The sequence below is a fragment of the Hermetia illucens genome, chromosome 3 (assembly GCF_905115235.1).
Source record: "Hermetia illucens chromosome 3, iHerIll2.2.curated.20191125, whole genome shotgun sequence".
NCBI lineage: Eukaryota > Metazoa > Arthropoda > Insecta > Diptera > Stratiomyidae > Hermetia > Hermetia illucens.
This window is the reverse complement of record NC_051851.1, coordinates 157,534,701-157,553,397: the sequence shown is the minus strand read 5'-3', so window position 1 is coordinate 157,553,397 and position 18,697 is coordinate 157,534,701. Positions and strand designations below refer to the sequence as shown.

Here is an 18,697-nt window from a genome sequence, read left to right as displayed (position 1 = left end):
GATTTAGACTAGGGAGTCGAAAAACACCTCCCCAATCCAAGGTGTCATGCGAACCATGCCTATTGGATAGTTTGCAGTCGGGAGTAACTGACTGTATTCGAACGGAGCCTCACTGATACCTGGTCGATTTAGTGAGTAAGTTTGACCTTACCGTGCTACGAGGTAACCCCCATATTCGTGGGAATCAAATGAGTATCATTACAAAAATAAAGAAAATTATAACAAAACAAGCGGAAGGCGGATTACACCCAAGAAGGGAGAAGTTGGGATGTCAAGCAGTAGATCCAAGGTTAACATTAGTATACTGAGAGAACAACAACCAACAAAGACCACTACTCAAAAAGCAGGGACAAGCAAGAGCACGTCTGAGATCAATATATCAGACGTTAGGAAGGAGAAAAGTATCAGGGGCGCAGGTGGTAAATGGTACCTGTGTTATCTGAAGGAAGGCCTGAAACCAGAAGAGGCAGTCAAGAAGACTCAGGATACACCTAGGCCATCCTTCTCGGAATCAAGAAAGCAATGCAAAAAAATTCAAACCTAAACCCAAGAGGGAAGAAAACCCGGCTAGGTCAGGAGTGAAGGCAGAAATCAGGAAGCCCGCCATTAGCTATTGCTTGTACACAAGCGTCAAGGACATTTGACTGGACATACTGTTAAAAATGTTTCCCGAGCAAATACTCAATCGTGAGGAGCACGAAACTATGTAAGACCTTCTCGTCAGGTAGATGTGCAAGGGATGGATTACGAAACTTGTGTTCACTCGAATACGCTTTCGACTAGGTCACATACTGGTGGACTGCGCGACGGAAGAGAGGGCTTAGGACCATAGTTCCTAAATTGCCAGGCTGGGAAGGAGGAGAACTGTCAACATGTGCTGGGGATGATATACCAGGAGTACACATGGTTACAGTGTTTCTCCCGAAAGCCGCAAAAATAGAGACGGAAGATCTCATGAACCTCCTAATCGCTCAGAATGAGGATACGCTATTATGGAGAGTCTTCAGAAGCAAGGTGGAGGGCAAGGGTAGACTTCTCACAATCGGGGTGGATGGTCGATCCCTGGAGGTAATCAAACGTTGGAGTTGCTATATCAACTATCGATTTGGCAACACACCTGTGCACGTGGACAGGGAAAAGCTGAGGAAAGACACCTCGGAGGAAACATTACCGAGGTCCCCGAAGAAATCTCCAGGGCTATAGAGGCGGAAAGAACTGGATCAGTCAGGGAAGTAAACCTGTAGAGCCAATGGCCAACACTAAGATAGCCCAGGTATTTACCATACGAAAGCTGCATCTGCGAAGATTGCAACGGCAAGTTCCAAGGAGAACATTGGAATAGTGCTGTTTCAGGAGCGCTGGGTGTACCGGAGGCAGTTCGCGGTCTGCAAGGAGGAAGCATGTAGTTTGAGACTCCTCCTGCGAAAAACCAAGGGTTTGCAAAATTCTTGAACGTAATTTAAAATATTTGTCTTTCAGAGTTCCTGACACTGGAGGCCGGGGGGAGCACTCGAGAGGAATTTCAAGCATTGGGCTACTTCCCAGGAGACGACATCCGTGTTCCATTGGAGCAAATCAGTAAACTGATGGAGTACTGTGAGAAGAGGGCGTTAACACTTCTCCTACGCCCATCACGAAATCTGGGGAAGCAGGGACACCAATCGAAGAGGTGAGTACCTTCTTGAATTTATTCTTAGCAATAAGTTAGAAATATATAACGTAGGGAACACTCCAACATTCGTGCCCAGCACTAAACAACAAGTACTAGACATAACTCTAGGAAATACTCTAATGCACGGACTGGCCAGGAATTGAAGGATGTTGGATCAGTCCTTTATGTCTAATCACAGAATAATCAGATTCGACATTGAGGGCAACTCCGAAATAAGATGGAATAATAAGGAATCTCAGGAGAACGGATTAGGATTCCTATGCAACGCAAATGAGCAACAACAAGGCTCACCTTCAAGTGAGCGGCGACACCAGGAGCGAACTGGAACTAGGAATAGTGGTGGAAAACCTCAACATAGTTGTCATGAGGCCCGCTGTCCGTATAAGACCGTCAAATCGTCAAGGGATGTACCCTGGTAGAATAGGAACTTAGCCAGAATGAGAGCAGAGGCTAAAAAAACTTTTCAACCAGCAAAACAAACCAGGGACTGGTTGAGGGATAAAAATGCACTGACTGCGTTTAGCAACGCGATCAAGGAAGCAGAAAGGAACATTATCATCATTAACGGCGCAACAACCGGTATCCAGTCTAAGCCTGCCTTAATAAGGAACTCCAGACATCCCGGTTTTGCGTCGAGGTCCACCAATTCGATATCCCTAAACGCTGTCTGGCGTCCTGACCTACGCCATCGTTCCATCTCAGGCAGGGTCTGCCTCGTCTTCGTTTCCTACCAAAGATATCGCCATTATAGACTTTCCGGGTGGGATCATTCTCATCCATACGGATTAAGTGACCCGCCCACCGTAATCTATTGAGCCGGATTTTATCCACAACCGGACGGTCATGGTATCGCTCACAGATTTCGTCAATGTGTAGGTTACGGAATCGTCCATTCTTATGTAGGGGGCCATAAATTCTTCGGAGGATTCTTCACTCGAACGCGGCCAAGAGTTCGCAATTCTTCTTGTTAAGAACCCAAGTCTTCGAGGAATACATGAGGACTGGCAAGATCATAGTCTTGTACAGTAAGAGCTTTGACCCTATGGTGAGACGTTTCGAGCGGAACAGTTTTTGTAAGCTGAAATAGGCTCTGTTGGCTGCCAACAACCGTGCGCGGATTTCATCATCGTAGCTGTTATCGGTTGTGATTTTCGACCCTAGATAGGAGAAATTATCAACGGTCTCAAAGCTGTATTCTCCTATCCTTATTCTTCCTGTTTGACCTGTGCGGTTTGATGTTGTTGGTTGGTTCGTCTTCGGTGCTGATGTTGCCACCATATATTTTGTCTTGCCTTCATTGATGTGCAGCCCAAGATCTCGCGCCGATTGCCGCCTGCTCGATCTGGATGAAGGTAGTTTGTACGTCTCTGGTGATTCTTCCCATGATGTCGATATCGTCAACATACACCAGTAGTTGGGTGGACTTAAAGAGAATCGCACCTCTTGCATTTACATCAGCATCACGGATCACTTTCTCGAGGGCCAAGTTAAAGAGAGCGCATGATAGGGCATCCCCTTGGCGTAGACTGTTGTTGATGTCAAATGGTCTTGAGAGTGATCCTGCTGCTTTTATCTGGCCTCGCACATTGGTCAGGGTCAGCCTAGTCAGTCTTATTAGCTTTGTCGGGATACCGAATTCTCTCATAGCCGTGTACAGTTTTACCCTGGTAATGCTATCATAGGCGGCTTTAAAGTCGATTAATAGATGCAACTGTTGTCCATATTCCAATAGTTTTCCATCGCTTACCGCACAGAGAAAATCTGATCTGTTGCTGATTTGCCTGGAGTGAAGTCTCTTTGATATGGGCCAATGATGTTCTGAGCGTATGGGACCATCCGGCTTAGCAAGATAGCGGAGATGGTACTCAGCAACGTAATACCTCTATAATTGCTGCACTGCGTGATATCTCCCTTTTTATGTATGAGATAGATAATGCCTCGTTGCCAATCGTCAGGCATTGATTCGCTGTCCCATACCTTGAGCACAAGTTGATGAACCACTTGGTGTAACTGGTCGCCTTCATATTTAACCAATTCGGTTGTAATTCCATCGGCTCCTGGCGACTTATGATTTTTTAGCTGATGAATTGCACGGACTGTTTCTCCTAAACTTGCTGGTGGCAGTATTTGTCCGTCGTCTTCAGTTGGCGGGACCTCCAACTCGCCGATGTTCTGGTTGTTCAGTAGCTCATCAAAGTAGTCAACCCATCGCTCCAATATGCCCATTCTGTCGGAAATTAGATTTCCCTCTTTGTCTCGACAGGATGAGCATCGAGGTGCATAAGGCTTCATCCTGCTGACTTGTTGGTGAAACTCCCGCGGCTGGGGCGGTTGCTCCCTGTACTTTTCTAGTTCAGAGACTTGTTGATTCTCCCAGGCTTCCTTTTTCCGTCTGTCAAGCCGCTTCCCCGCTCGACGGAGTTCGTGATAAGTCTCTGCGCATGCCCGCGTTCTTTGAGAATGCAACTTTGCTCGGTATGCAGCATTCTTCCGTTCCGTTGCTAGCTTATATTCATCGTCAAACCAGCCGTTTCGACTCCTTTTGCGGCTGGGGCCAAGTATGTGTGTGGTTGTATCCATGATAACGTTCTTCAGGTGGTTGTAAAGATCATTTGTAGATGCTTCATCTCCAGGTCCTCTGTTGACTGCGGTTATTGCGTCATCCATTTCCCTCTTATAGGTGTCGCGGAGGGCTGTGTTGTGGATGGCTTCAGTGTTAACTCTCACCTGATTGTCAGAGGGGATTCTGGGTGGTATTGTTATTCGAGCTCGGAGCACCATGCCAATGAGATAGTGATCCGAGCCTATATTGGCCCCCCTATATGTTCTGACATTCATCAAGGCTGAGAGGTGGCGGCGTTCGATCAACACGTGTCAATTTGGTTGAAAGTGGTCCCGTCTGGAGAGGCCCACGTATATTTGTGGACCGCTTTCCGCGCAAACCAGGTACTTCCAACAACTTCCAGTCCGAGGCTCCTGTTGTGGCTTCGTAACAAGTTATTTTCCGTGTAGGGTTGTCAGCCCTACCCCCAACCCCCAACCAAGAGGACCAGTTGGTACAATTTGTCCCGTTTTTAGGCGCGGGAGACTCGCCTTCATCCTTCTCCGTCTGCAGCTTTACGTTAAGAAAGAGCTTCCAGCGGTCACCACGTGGAGGTGGAGATCGGGTTTGGTAGTAGAGCTGTTGGTGTTAGTTCAGCAGGCATTTCCCAGGTTTTATGCTCCATCGTGGGTACCAATCCACGTTTCGCCCTGGGACCTATACTACCCTTTGACCACCTTGACCTTAGTTCAATGCAGGTTCTTTATATAATATTGCACAAAAAAAGATTTGACTGGTCACGTATCCAAAATGGTGAATATACGAATGATATATTTGATAGATGAGAAGCTGCTCAGTTCAATGTCACAGACATAATTAATATTTTGTGAATTACCTACTTATGCTAGGTTGTTTCGTAATTATCTGTATCCATTTGATGCTATACTTTGATGAGAAAATGTTCAACAAATTTTCATTTAATGTAGAACAGAAACTTTTCGACATGCTTCACTGTCCACCACTGATTAGGTACATACCAGGCCGCTAATAAGTTTCAATGATTTCGCATAAACACAATAATTTGCGGTCACGCAAAGCGACCAATTTAATGGCTCTTAAATCATAACAATTGTTCCTATCAAAACTGGCAAAGCATTTTCATGTCAATGTTGCTGCAGATATGCGACGGAGTTCATATGAGTATCTGTGTATGGGGGAGCTAAAAACAATCCGCGAATCTGTACCTTACCCCCTCCCACCCCAACGTCCACTACGCATGCAACCCGTAAGCTTCCGAACAATTGACACAGTTTTCGTTTTAAAACGAAAAATCGAATTTTCCCTGACTCACCCCGGAAAATTGGGTCACTGCCAAGTGAAGGAGTTTTCCCTTGTGGGTCTAAAGGAAGTGTAACCCCGAGAATCGGAGTTGCTCGTGTGGCAGTGAAAAGCTTTCGAATCCTACATAGGAAGATACTGTCGCTTGCTAGCGGCTAAAGAAAGATACTTAGCCCAACTTGGCCCGCTAAGCTTTCCCACCATTGGCATTTCGATGGTGCCGTGAATACCAATTCGTGATGTTGATGATTTTTTTTTCTATCTGGCCATCAATGCTGGTTTTTCTTTCCGAATCTAGCTGGCGGAAAGCTTCCCGCTGCATCAGTTACTAGTCGAACTTAGTACCGCGAGCATAGAACAGCAGGCGGAGAAGAAACCCGGACGGTGGTAGTGAACGTGTCGAACGCTTTCGCGGACTTTATTCAGTGCAATTAGAATACTTTGTGGACTAGGAACGGATTAAAATCTCAATTAATCATCATGGTGAGTTGAATACGACCGAAACCCTCACAGTTCCTCTGTAGGGATGCACTTCCCCCACACTGGGCATACTCTGCTTTTCCTTCCCCAGTTTCGATGCACTTTACTACTCCCACCTCCTTTTCGGCCTCCTATTTGACCTTGTGTGTTTTTCATTTGATTACATTATTTTAGTTCCTTTCAAAGGTTTTTCTTCTAATTGAATTAATTGGCGTGTGATAGTTGAATGCGTGATCTGCCAACGTGTACTGATTGCATCTCTTCCGATACGGGCGGTGATAGTGATTGATAAAGCTACCCCTTTAGCCGTGTTAGGTGGCAATTGGATGGTAAGTGGAGTTAGGGACCGTTGATGGGATTCGCGTGAAACCCGGCAGATTTCTGACGAAATCAGCGGGTCTGGCTGGCGCTAATCACGCTGATTCGTTCACCTGCTGATTTATTTGGGTACGAATAACGTCGGTCGAATTTATTAATAGACAACAGTAATTTATGTTATGGCAACGAGTCAATTTTCAGCGGGGAAAACTACAGCGAATTTGTTGTTATACAACCGAATGGATTGCGAAAAATATCAAAAGATTCAAGCAAATTTACTGGATTGTATTAATGTTTATACAAGTTGATTTTAGATGGTTTATGTCAGGGGTTGTGAACAGTTTTTTACGGCGTATGTTAAAATTGTACAAACCAAATCTTTGGGGTTGTCCTGCGGTTGAAGACATAGAAATTTGAACAAAGAAATATTCTTTGCATTTGAGATCGTTGTTTATGCTAGTGTGCTGAGATTATAAGGATGCGGGCATGCTGAACTCTACGTGTTTGGTATATAACCCACGGCAAAATGCAGTGTTCATTGCATAAGCCGTCCCTATCCCTTCTTATTTTTCATTTCATTTTTAGTGGGATCATATTTTGATTCGAAGAAAATTCCTTGCTCCGTTTGGAGTCTCTCCTTTTTTGCCCTTTTCGAACCCATTATCCCTTTACTTCATGAGAGTTCTCCATTCAAGCCTCGAGAACCTTATAGACCTTGAGGAATCCTTCTTCTTTTTCCCGCCTCGTCAGGCCTATTCGATATTTATCCTATTTCCTGATGATGGTATCCTCACCCGTGTTTAGAGTCAGGGTCAGGAGTCAGGTGTGGTCACGAATGAAATCTGAATCCTTCTTTAAATTTTTAGGGTCCTTCGAAATTTCTAGGGCTTTCCTTCGTTGGTATCCTTTTATCCTAACGACGATGGCATTCTTCCCTAAATCTACAATGCGTATTCCGGTTTGACCAATAATTAATTTTTTGCCTATTAATGGCCCATAAATGTTCACAAATATGGGTTCTAATAGCTCTTGCATTCCTCCAAAGCACTGTTCATCAAGTCTTAATAACAGGGGGTGAAAAGGAGTTTCCTTGAGGGCCCGGAGTAGAAATTTTCATGGGGGCGCCTATAATATCCACTGCAAACCCGTATAATTTTGAACCTGAACCCCGTTTTTCAGTATAATTTTTACCCCAAACCCGGATTTTCATGAAATCTTGTACACTCTGTTTAATTGTAAAGCTACTTTGTCTTCTTGACTCCACAGGTAACTGCCAAAAAATGCCTGAATAGGCTAGACTGTTTGCTTTCCAGATTTTTAGAGGGCTTTCTCTTTATTCTCTTAGCAGTTTAACCCAAGCCTTTCGAGTATCACATGGGGTGGGGGTGCTTTCTTTCCTAAAAATGTCACACTTACTCGTTTGACCAAATCTCCTGAGACCTATGTGATTATTTTGGAGGTTTTTCTTGATTCTATGCTGTGACATTTTGAAAGTCGGAAATATTCTTTTACTTTTCGGCATGCATGCGGAGTTTTCTTTCAAATCTTTCCAAAGCATTTAGCTTGTAACCGCGAGAAATAGGCTAACCCATTATGTAGGAACGCAGGAACCTTACCCTTGAAGGACGGAAACGAGAAACATGGAATCCAGAGGCGAATTACTACTGCTCATAAAGTATTTTATGCAGTCCTCCCCATACTGAGATCGAGAAAAGTACACAGAGTCCGTAAACCTCACATCTACAAGATCTTAATTCGTCCCGTCCTTCTGTATGAATATCACGCGTGGACCTTGATGCAAATGTCGGAAAAGCAGATCCATATTTTCGAGAGAACAGTCCTCCGAAAGATCTTTGGAGCCTACCGAATCAGATACAATCCTTAATTGTATGAATTATTTGACGACGCACCAGCATCGGAATTAGCAAAAGTTCGGAAATTGCAATGGGCTGGCCACATCGAACGAATGCACGAGAGAAGGATTCCGAAATGGGTGCTGAAAAGCAGAGCCAATGGTTGCCGACCAAAAGGGAAGCTAAGGAAACATTGGGATGGCACAGTGGATGCAGATTGCATATGAACTCTAAGATTTTCTAATTGGAGGACGTAGTTTTTGGATCGAAATAATTGGAGGCAATGCATCCGGGAGGCCAGGGCTCGATTTGGGCTGTAGCGCCATCGAGGAAGAAGAGGCAGAAAGAAAATAGTTCTAGAACATACGTAATTCCACTAACTCCAAAATAGTTATTGTTTCGGATGCTTATTGTTTCCTCCAACATTAAATTACTTACTCAATGCCGGGAACTCCTTTGGCTACAACATTGTTATCGTATGGTTTGAGATTTGAGAGAGTCCTGAATTCATAAAAAACACTGCTTGCCATTTCGTCCAGGGTTGAGGTAAATCATGCATCGCTGCTGTCCTGGTAGCTGCGTGACCGAAGTGGTGCCTAAGTGTAATTCACTCTCGTATATAGATCCACAAAAACGACATGGGTTTGAATCATATTAAGATAAAAAATTACCTAGTAGTTCAGGTCTAAGCTGTCCGGGACCACTTAATGAGTGATATGACGCTTGGCTCGATATAAAATTCAAGTCAAGCAGGCTTCCTTGCTTGACATCGAGGGCTGCTCTTGCCGAAACATTAACAACGCCTCGGATAGAAACTGACCTCACGCCGGAGACTTTTGGCTATCGAAAACGGACGTAGTTGCTTTTCGTAATGTGCACGAATCCAATGTCGGGTTATTTCTGATGGACGGGAGCCGATTTATAACAAGATTCTGACTGGAAGACTCTGGTCCAAGTTAAGGAACATCAAACTTGTATAATGTTATGCACCAGCGGAGACTTCTGATATAGTGGAGGAGGGTGCTTTCTATGAGCAATTACACGCAGCTTAGGAGAGGCTTTCTAAAAGTGACATTGTAATCGTGATGGGTGATCTGTATGCCAAGTTCTGGTGACACCTTGCTCAGACATGTGATGGGGAAGCACGGTCTTGGCGACCGTAACGATAATGGTGGAAAGTTTGTGGATTTCTGCAGTTTCCATTGCCTCGTCATAGGTGGCACACTGTTCGAGCACAGAGTCTGCCATAAGCTCAGTTGGGTTTCAACTGACCGCCACCATACGTGCAATCAAATTGACAATTTCAATTTCCAGAAGGATTGGAGAGCAACAACTGGATTATAAAAGCGATAGATGTTGACCTTAAGGGGTCACATTAAGGTCAACATCGGTCGCTTTCATGATCCAGTTGTTGCTCTATCGTAGGAGAGCTAGCTAATGATCGGACGGCAAGTACACTAGGTAACTCACATGAGAATATCGATGAACATTGGCACGCCATCAAAACTGCTCTTTTTCTGGATGCTACGCAGGTCATCGGGAAGTTCTGTGGCTTATCAAAGGGGTATTTATCATATTATTGCGCTGGTAAGGAGAGCGGGAGACGTCGCAGAATGCTATGATTTCAGAAGTGTACACGGCATCACGAATGAACTTGCCTGTGGTCGATCTGCGTTAACGGTCGACTTCTTATCCTAGATGATAGGCAACTGAAGAGGTGCAAAAAAAACTTTACTAGGTTTCTAAACTATACCATACTCGGCGAAGTTCCTCCTCTTGTGGATGAAATGGCTAGTCACCATAATATCTATATTGTTCCTCCAAGCAGAAGAGATATTACTTCGGCCACCAATGCACTCAAACGGATTAAAGCTGCTGGGCTTGACGCTCTTCCCGCAGTTTCTGCAGATCTGCTACTTTCACTCGTTCGGAAATCTTGGAAATCCGGGGGAGGGGAAGAAGGAGATGTTCGCTGAGAGTCCAAAGAAGGGTACCCGATTTGCGTGTGATAATTGGAGGAGTATCTGCATGTTGCCTGCCAAAGGTAATACCTAAAATCATCCTGGAAAGCATCATGGAACATCTTGAAAGTTGGATCGATAGAGAGCAAGTTGGTTTCCTCTCCGAATCTTGCTGTAGTGGCCACATCCACACCTTAGTGCTCATTTTGGCATAGTGCGCGGAGTCTAGATCTTCGCTTCATTTGCTCTTCACCGAATTTGGGAAAGCTTTCGACACAATGTCAACAGGGAGTGTATCTGGCATGCTTTATGGTATTATCAGAATGAAATATGAAAGCGCAAAATCTTTTGTGCTGCATCTGGGTAAAATCTTAGAAAAATTCCTTTTTTCTTTTTCTAAGCGTCACCACGCTGCCTTGTCCGGGGAACGTGAAGGAGTTCAATGGACGATGGCATTTTTCTTCAAACACCTCGACTATGCCATGAGACATGGGCCTTCGCGAAATGACTCTGAATCTGGAGAGAGAGGCAAATAGAATTGAACTGAAGATAAACACCAACAAAGCAAGGTTCTTAGTTTTGCGGGTAATCGCATTCCCTCTAACTGCATTAATGGACAGGGTAACGAAGGCGTTGATCAACTTGTATATTTAGGGTGCGTGGTTTCTGCGGGCAGTGGCACCGAACTGAATGCCTTCCCACGCATAAAGAGCGTTAGATCATCTTTCGCTGATTTGTCTAAAATCTGGAGTTTTCTCAACTAAAAGATCCAGTTGAGGCTATTCTGTACTAATGCTCTTTTTGTGTTGTTGTATGGGGGTAGCTCATTGTTACTACTGTGAGTGAACTACTCCAAGCCTTCATGAATACTTGTTTGTTGCGTATCATCGGAGTATGCTGGCCTGATACTATTACGAACAAAGAACTTGGTCGATGCACAGGCTAGTTACCCTTGGGCGATATGATTAAAATGCGGAAGTGGCAATAGATAGGTTGCACATAAAGGAGAGCGACATTTCAGTTGATGGATAAGCCATCACAGTGAAACTCTCTCTCCTAAGATAGCTTACGAGTGAGTTGGTGGGTGGGTGACCTAATCCATATGAGCGAGGATGATCCTACTCGAAAAGTCTATAAGGGCAATATCTATGGTAGAAAAAGAAGACGTAGCAGATCAGGACGTCAGACAGCTTTTAGGGATATCGAATTGGTGGACTCCGGCACAAAACCGGGATGTCTGGAGTTCCTTACTAAGGTAGGCCTAGACCGGACACCGGTTGTTGCGCCGTTCATGATGATTTATACAGTTTGAAATCTGGCTTTAAGATTTATCAGCAATTCCTGCATTTTGATGCATTTGTCCCACTTCAGTAATGAATATCAAAATGAAACTGTAAAAGTAATTTGGCGACATTTGGTATCATTTGTTTTTATAGTTCCTATTGCTAGCCACTGGTCGATGGTGCCAGGGTGAACACCTGGCTAAGAATTATTGAATCGTTCTTGAGGACCAAAGTCGTGAGGTCGCTACAGATGCGAAATGAAATTGACACTGGACTTGGCAGACTTACTTTGGGGAATTTCACATACATATCATGGTTTCGAAACATGAAGTTTTTGCATATTACTCGGAACTTGCGCGTTGAATGCGAAAGGGACATTGACATGCAGTGGAATCTGTTCTTTCAGGGCGATCGACGAGTGGGTCGTCCCAGAAATAGGTGGTGCAGTACAAGGGGATGAAGAGGGCTGAAACACATAGTCATAACAGAAAAAATGACAGGTATAGTTGATCCTTTACATAAGGTACCCATGAAGAGCAATTTTTGGAATATGCATGCTAGGCTTTATTGAATACCTCCGTTTTCTTCAGCAGATCTATAATCGATTCCTTTCTGTGAATTTGGCTGTTTCCGCGAACAGGCAAGGATAGTGTCAGAAGGAGCTAATCTGACAAAGAAGGCACAGAAAAATTGGTAAAATACACGTTTTCCAATGATGTTGAATAGCCTCAGTAGTAGCTCATGGGGTAGTGTCGAGTTCCCCAAAATAGCCATCAATGCAAACTTCACCTCTTTATTGCTGGTCAATCTTTCACGACCACCTTGGTGAGCGTAGGTTAGGACGCCAGACAGCTTTTACTGATATCGAATTGGTGGACCTCGGCGTAAAACCGGGGTGTCTGGAGTTCCTTATTAAGGCAGGACTAGACCGGATACCGGTTGTTGCGGCGTTGATGATGATGGTGGGTTTACGAATTGCGGTAGAGGAGATGCTGCGTTTCCTTTGGACTATGCTAATACGTTTTTCATTCCACAATGAAAATTTGCATTGGATTTCACAACCTTATTTCCGTGCATTTGGCAAGAAGAGAAGCTTTGTATTTAGCAAATGCCGATAATTCGGGAGCAGCGTGTCTCCTTCTTCACAGCAAAGCATCTGTCTCGGAGAAAACTACCATGTGCCATTCTATCAACACTTTTGTAAAGCACCTATGTTTTTTGGTAAAATAAAGAGTAATAATGCTTGCAAAGTCGTTTATTTCTAAAAAGCTGGGAAACTGAAGCTTTAAAGGTGTGAAAATTTCATAAGCATTGAGTTAACTATTATAGAGGTCAAAAGTAGTGTTAAAAACAATAAAAGGATTCAATCAATTGGGGAAAACCATATAACTTAATACGGTCATGAAACCTCGTGGGAAAATGTAGCCCCGGCCAAGGAGGTTAATAAACTAAACAAGCTGCACACTTCCAAAAGTGATCACATCACCAAACTTCCGGGAAATAATGGATCAAATACCGGTATCGATAGTAATTAATTTTTGCTAATTAAGTCTTTAAGGTACTTCCAAAACTGGAAATAATCTTGCTACAATGACAGGTGGCCTAAATGCTGCTAGATACATCAAACTTTCTCTGTCAGACCTAAACATGCATACCGCAAAGTTTATCCTGTCGAAAAGCAGGAGGACTTGCAGGAGAATTGAAGGCATTCTGACAGGCCATAATTCACTAGTTGGACATATGTTCAAAATATGAATTATTCAAGATGGTACGTGTCCCTCCTGTCATGAGGAAGCACGTAGCATTTTCTATGTGGATGCCATTTGCTATGGAAGCATCACACATGAGATCTTTGGTGCCGATATTCTCCAGTTGCAGCGGGTAGCACCACATCCACTAATGGAAATCTTGCGATACATTAACGGATTCGGGATGTCCCATTGGACGAAGGCGTTGAGTACAGTGGGCTACTAGGGTCTGAGCACTCAGAGATTATAGCTTCTCTCCCACCACAAACACACACACACAAGTCTTGAATGCAACCCAAGATCATTTAGAAACATTTTACCTCTAAGTTCAGGAGATATTTTCTTGAAGAAGGAGTCAAATGGTTCCCGAAATACCGTATATTTATTCAAGTTAAGAACTATAACTTACAGCGGAGAAATCTTTCGAATGCTTTCTAAATACAAAAATCTGTGAGATTTCCATATTCATTCCTTATATATCGGTTCCTCCACTACTTCGAACAGAACGTGAAGAATATATTCATTTTCGCTGAGAAGCACAATATGCCCTTTGATCGTGATCAGGAATTCACTTCTAGAAACATCAAAAGATTTGTCTGCCATTTGAACTAGACATAGCATACCTTTTTGAGTGTCCGTACTGTTCTTTTGGCATTTGGATTACTAGTTGGGTGGATCTCCTTTAGATTAGGATATCAAAAGCGGATTTGATCATTATTAGTGAATGGCTTTACAGCTATTTCGGCAGGGTTTATCGGTTTTTAGATAACATGAAGTAAATAATTGGGCGGCACAGTTGAAAGATATTTTTTTTATCGATTACCTTGTGAAATGTGTATAGAGCAGGCGTTGATATGGTTTGAAAACTCCATAATAATATTATTATTCCTGAACTTAAACATTTGCACTTTCCGTGCAGCAATGCAGCAACTCTGAAACGAGCTACCCCCTCACTGGGAGACTAGCTTGGCTATGAATTGGAAATATCAAATCATGAGTAGGATTTAGCTGCACGTATGCATCGAGAGAGACGTTGTTTACGACCGGGTTTTGTAGCCCCATAGTGCAGCTCCTTGGCTTATTGTATGTCCTATCCAAGTTCTTTTAGGTGAACGACCCTGTCCTATTTGTTTTCAGTCAGTTTTTTGACTAGGCGACACCGATTTTTCTTATACGCGGCGATTTAAGGGAATAGTTTGCCCGTTATGTAATTTTTCCACGATGGAACCCCATATCCTTATATCGTAGGTGACCTTATCTCGGATGTGATCATGACGTTGTTTTGTCACGTAGCATCTTTATCTCTATTACCGCGAAACGCCGTTCATTATCTTTAATAGTCGGTTAGCACTCAGAACAATAGAGAGCAATAGGGCGATTACGGTAGAGTAATTTAACCCAGTGCTTTTGCTTTGGTTTTGCTTTTGGAATCTAGCATACTAGAATTTTTGGACAAAAAGTATTTATCATCAAAGAAAGGTGTTTCTCCGGCAGGTTGCCCGATGTCGGCAGTCTTAAATGGATGTTGTTTTTTTGTTATGACCGATTGTGAACTTTGGCTCAAGATTATTTAAGATTAAGATTAGATTTAAGTTTTTCGGGGCTACCCGCCACTTCACCGACTCTTGCCACCCCTATTTGTTATCTGAGCCATAATTTTGGAAATTGGATAATCTTTTAGTTTTATATAGTCGGATCCATTGATTAAATGCTGCCATTTAAACCATAAACCATATCTTCATACTATTTATTTCGCCTTCATGTGCGCTAGGTGGTTGCATTCCGTCTAGATTAGGCTATCAAAAATTGATTTAATTTTGTTAGTAAATGGTATTAAAAGTGCTTCGCTCGCTTTTATCAGTTTTTAGATAGGAATGAAGATAATTAGCCGATACAATTGAAAGAAACTTTTTTTTATCGATTGCATTATAAAATATGATGAGGTACAGATTTTTATTTTGAAACGGATTCATGTTGTTTTGATCCGCGAATTTTTTGAGTGCAAGAGCTTTTACAGTCGAACTGGTTAAATATGGAGGCGACCAATACACCAAGCAGTTCATCAACTTATGCTCAAGGTATGGGACAGCGACGACTTGCAACGAGGGATTATCTGTCCCATACATAAATAGGGAGATATCACACAGTGTAACAATTGTAGAGGTACCATCTATAAGATAGCCCCATGTGCCCAGAACATCACTGGTTCATACTAAGGAGGCATTACTCCAGGCAAATCAGTAACAGATCAGATTTTCTCTCTGCAGTAAGCAATGAAAAACTGTTGGAATATGGCCATTAGTTACAACATGTTTTCATCGACTTCAAGGCAGCCTATGATAGCATAGCCAGGGTTAAATAGTACACGGTAATGAGAGAATTTGGTATCCCGGCGAAATTGGTAAGACTGACTGAGGTGACCTTGTGCGAGGCCAGATAAAAGCTGCAGGATCACTCTCAAGACCATTCGACATCAACAACGGTCTAAGATAAGAAGATTAAGAATGCATCCTTTTTACCTTTTATGATCCTCATTAAGTCCACCCAACTACTGACCTATGCTAACGATATTGACCCCATGGGAAGAACGATCCGAGCCGTGCCAATTTCATCCAGATCGAGCGGGAGGCGCAAGATCTCGAGCTGCACATCAATCAAGGCAAGATGAAATATATGGTGGCAGCGTCAGCACCAAAAACCAACCCAACTAACAAAATCAAATCGCACTGGTCAGACGAGAAGAATAAAGATAGAAGACTAGACTGTCGAGACCGTTGATAATTTCTCCTATCTAGGGTTGAAAATCACAACAACAACAGAAAATGTAGATTTTCTGATAAGCTATAAAAGATAAATTAGACCCGGCCCTTAGCAAGGAAAAATGATTGCGAAATCTTCGCAGCGTTCGTGAGAAGAATCCTCCGAAGAATTTTTGGCCCCTACATGAGGATGGACAATTCCGTGGTGTATTTAAAGACGAAATCTATGAGCGATACTATGACTGTTTGGTTGTAGATAATATTCAGCTGAGTAATCCAAATGATCCAGCCCGGAAAGGGTATAAGGACAATATTTATGGTAGAAAATGAAGACATATCAGCCCATGCCTGAGATGGCATAGGTCAGGACGCCAGACAGTTTGATACTGATGATGATGAAGGGCTTTCGAGGTGAATGTGATAACTGAAATTATTATTTGTTTTTAAGCAAATTAACACATCCATATCAGTACCCTCGGCTAACAAGTTAAGTCTACTTCAAAGTATGCTTGTTAGGTCTTTTTAAGGGAGTACATGGTGAGGAATGAAGATCAGGTCTATGACATGCAAGCAACGAAAGATGACTTGAAATTTTTCATCAGGAATCAAATCAAACCTTTAACTAAAACGTCAATCGCTGAGAGAGGTTGAAGTATCCTGCAAGGAATATTACCCAATAACGCTAAAATCTTTCACTGATTATAGGAACTAATGAAAACTTGTGAAAAAACTGGAGAGAAAATGTTTTGTAAGTTGGATGAAGTGCTGGCATAAATGCATTCCGGTCGATGAGGGTGACTTTGAAGGGGATAAAGTAAGTAAAACAAGATTACCTAGGGTGAACAAAGTTAAGATAAGTGTTTAATCCTTGTTAATTTTATAAAATATAAATATGTGCTCCTTATGTTCCCGAGTAACTCCCTGAAAAATAAGAACTAAAAGTAGAAGGGATTTACTGGAAGCTGATTAATTGGGAGGGGCTGGGACAACGGGGGTAATTCTACCTCCCTAGCTCCTCGAAAAACCAGAACCAAAAGTAGAAAGGATTTATTGGAAGTTAACCAGTCGGAAGGGGCCGGGGGGAACGGAGGTGATTCCGCCGGGCCCGAAGTTTTCTCGAGGCAGGAAAAGAGAGATTTTAAGAAAATTAGATTGATTGATCAATTTGTTGCTGGAGGGGGGGGAGGTCATCATTCTAAGTGACCGAAGACGACCAAGAGATTATACCGATCCCAAAAACTTAAAAAGATGGGGAAATTGATACTGCAGGTCCGTCCGCAATTGTTGAAACTCCATCGAAGTGTTTCTTCGACAAGTGCTTATATGCCTCTTTGGTAGCCATGCTGGGAAAGGGGGGGGGGGGTGGTTGTAGTGAAAAAGGGAGCCCTCGGCGGAAAACCGATCTTATTTTGAGTTCCTCGCATAAGAAAACCTTTTCTTTAGAATTCCCATGAACGCTCCACAATTGCCAACTACCAAGCTACGACTCTCGCTTCTGCTCCCATTGCACAAATCCCTATCCTCTGACTGCCTCAGACTTTCCGCGTACATTCCTTTTCCCAAGCCGCACAAGGAGAATTCCCATCATATTCCGGAAGAAGATGGCGAACAACGACACTAACTTGATATCTTCTTTTCTGATCTTTCACTCGAAAACGAAAAAAAACGGGCGATTTCGTCCAAGAGTTCTCTTGGTTTTCCTACTAACACATCGAATACTTTGGCTTCCCAAACTCCCCATCGAAATCAGCTGAGCCAAACTCCAATCTCATCGGTCGCTCTCGGTCCTGTTAATTCCTACTCTTGGTGACCCCGACCTTGAACTTCAAAATTTAAAGTTGGGGCAGCAAAATGTAAAAACTAAACCAAATTGCATTATTAGCGGCATGCACATTCGCCCTAGCAAAGACAACCGCCTAGTGAATGTCGGGATAGGACTTATGAAATTGAGAGAGGTAATTGGGAAACCTAAGGAGTGCTAAAATGAAAATAAAAGAGAAGACATAACGACATTGAAAACATTGTTTTGTCAGATTGACCTTGGGAAAGGCTAATGAAATTCCGCCCATATCGTTAAGCCACCGTTACTACAACAGTACAATACTTTCTCTGTTTTAATCAGCGCATATTCACGAAAAACCTCAACCCCCCACCCTCCATTGCTTAGCGTGGCATTAAATCACCATCAACGGCGCAACAACCGGTATCCGGTCTAGGCCTGTCTTAATAAGGAACTCCAGACACCCCGGTTTTGTGCCGAGGTCTACCGTCTGGCGTCCCGACCTACGCTATCGCTCCATTTCAGACAGAGTCTGCCTCGTCAATTAAACTTTCCTTCTCGAAATTCTCGATATTAGCGGAGATACTCGCGTTCGAAATTTTTCCCGGTGCGTATACTTCCCAACCCTTATACCATTTTACAGGCGTAAATTCTCCTCTAAACTAGTGCTTGAGAATTAAGCTTCTTTTTTCGAAATTCTCGATATACACGGAGATACAAGTGCTTGAAATTTTTTAAAAAATTCATCCACTTTCTGACCATTTTCCGAGCACCCAGTCCTCCCAACCCATGCACAATTTTGCAGTTATAATTGATGATTTGATAATTCATAAGCTACCACGCTGGCTTTAGTCTTTCTTCTGGATTATTATTGGATCAATTACTCTTGTAGAAGAATGTCCAGAGCGTATCTGGAATTTTCGAAAGATTAACACGAGGTGATTCCCCGATAATTTTATAATA

General features: G+C 43.0%; 1 protein-coding gene across 2 annotated transcripts in view; it reads left to right on the top strand.

The window, feature by feature from the left end:
* Positions 1-5,756: 5,756 nt before the first annotated feature.
* LOC119652891 (adenylate kinase isoenzyme 1) overlaps positions 5,757-18,697 on the top strand; it is a 41,269-nt gene continuing 28,328 nt past the window's right edge. Inside the window, exon 1 of one of the 2 annotated variants that reach the window (XM_038057258.1) lies at positions 5,757-6,035. In XM_038057258.1, the coding sequence (XP_037913186.1) occupies positions 6,033-6,035 (3 nt within the window). In that variant the 5' untranslated portion in view covers positions 5,757-6,032. The remainder of the gene's footprint in view (positions 6,036-18,697) is intronic. The other variant, XM_038057260.1, reaches the window with a different exon arrangement.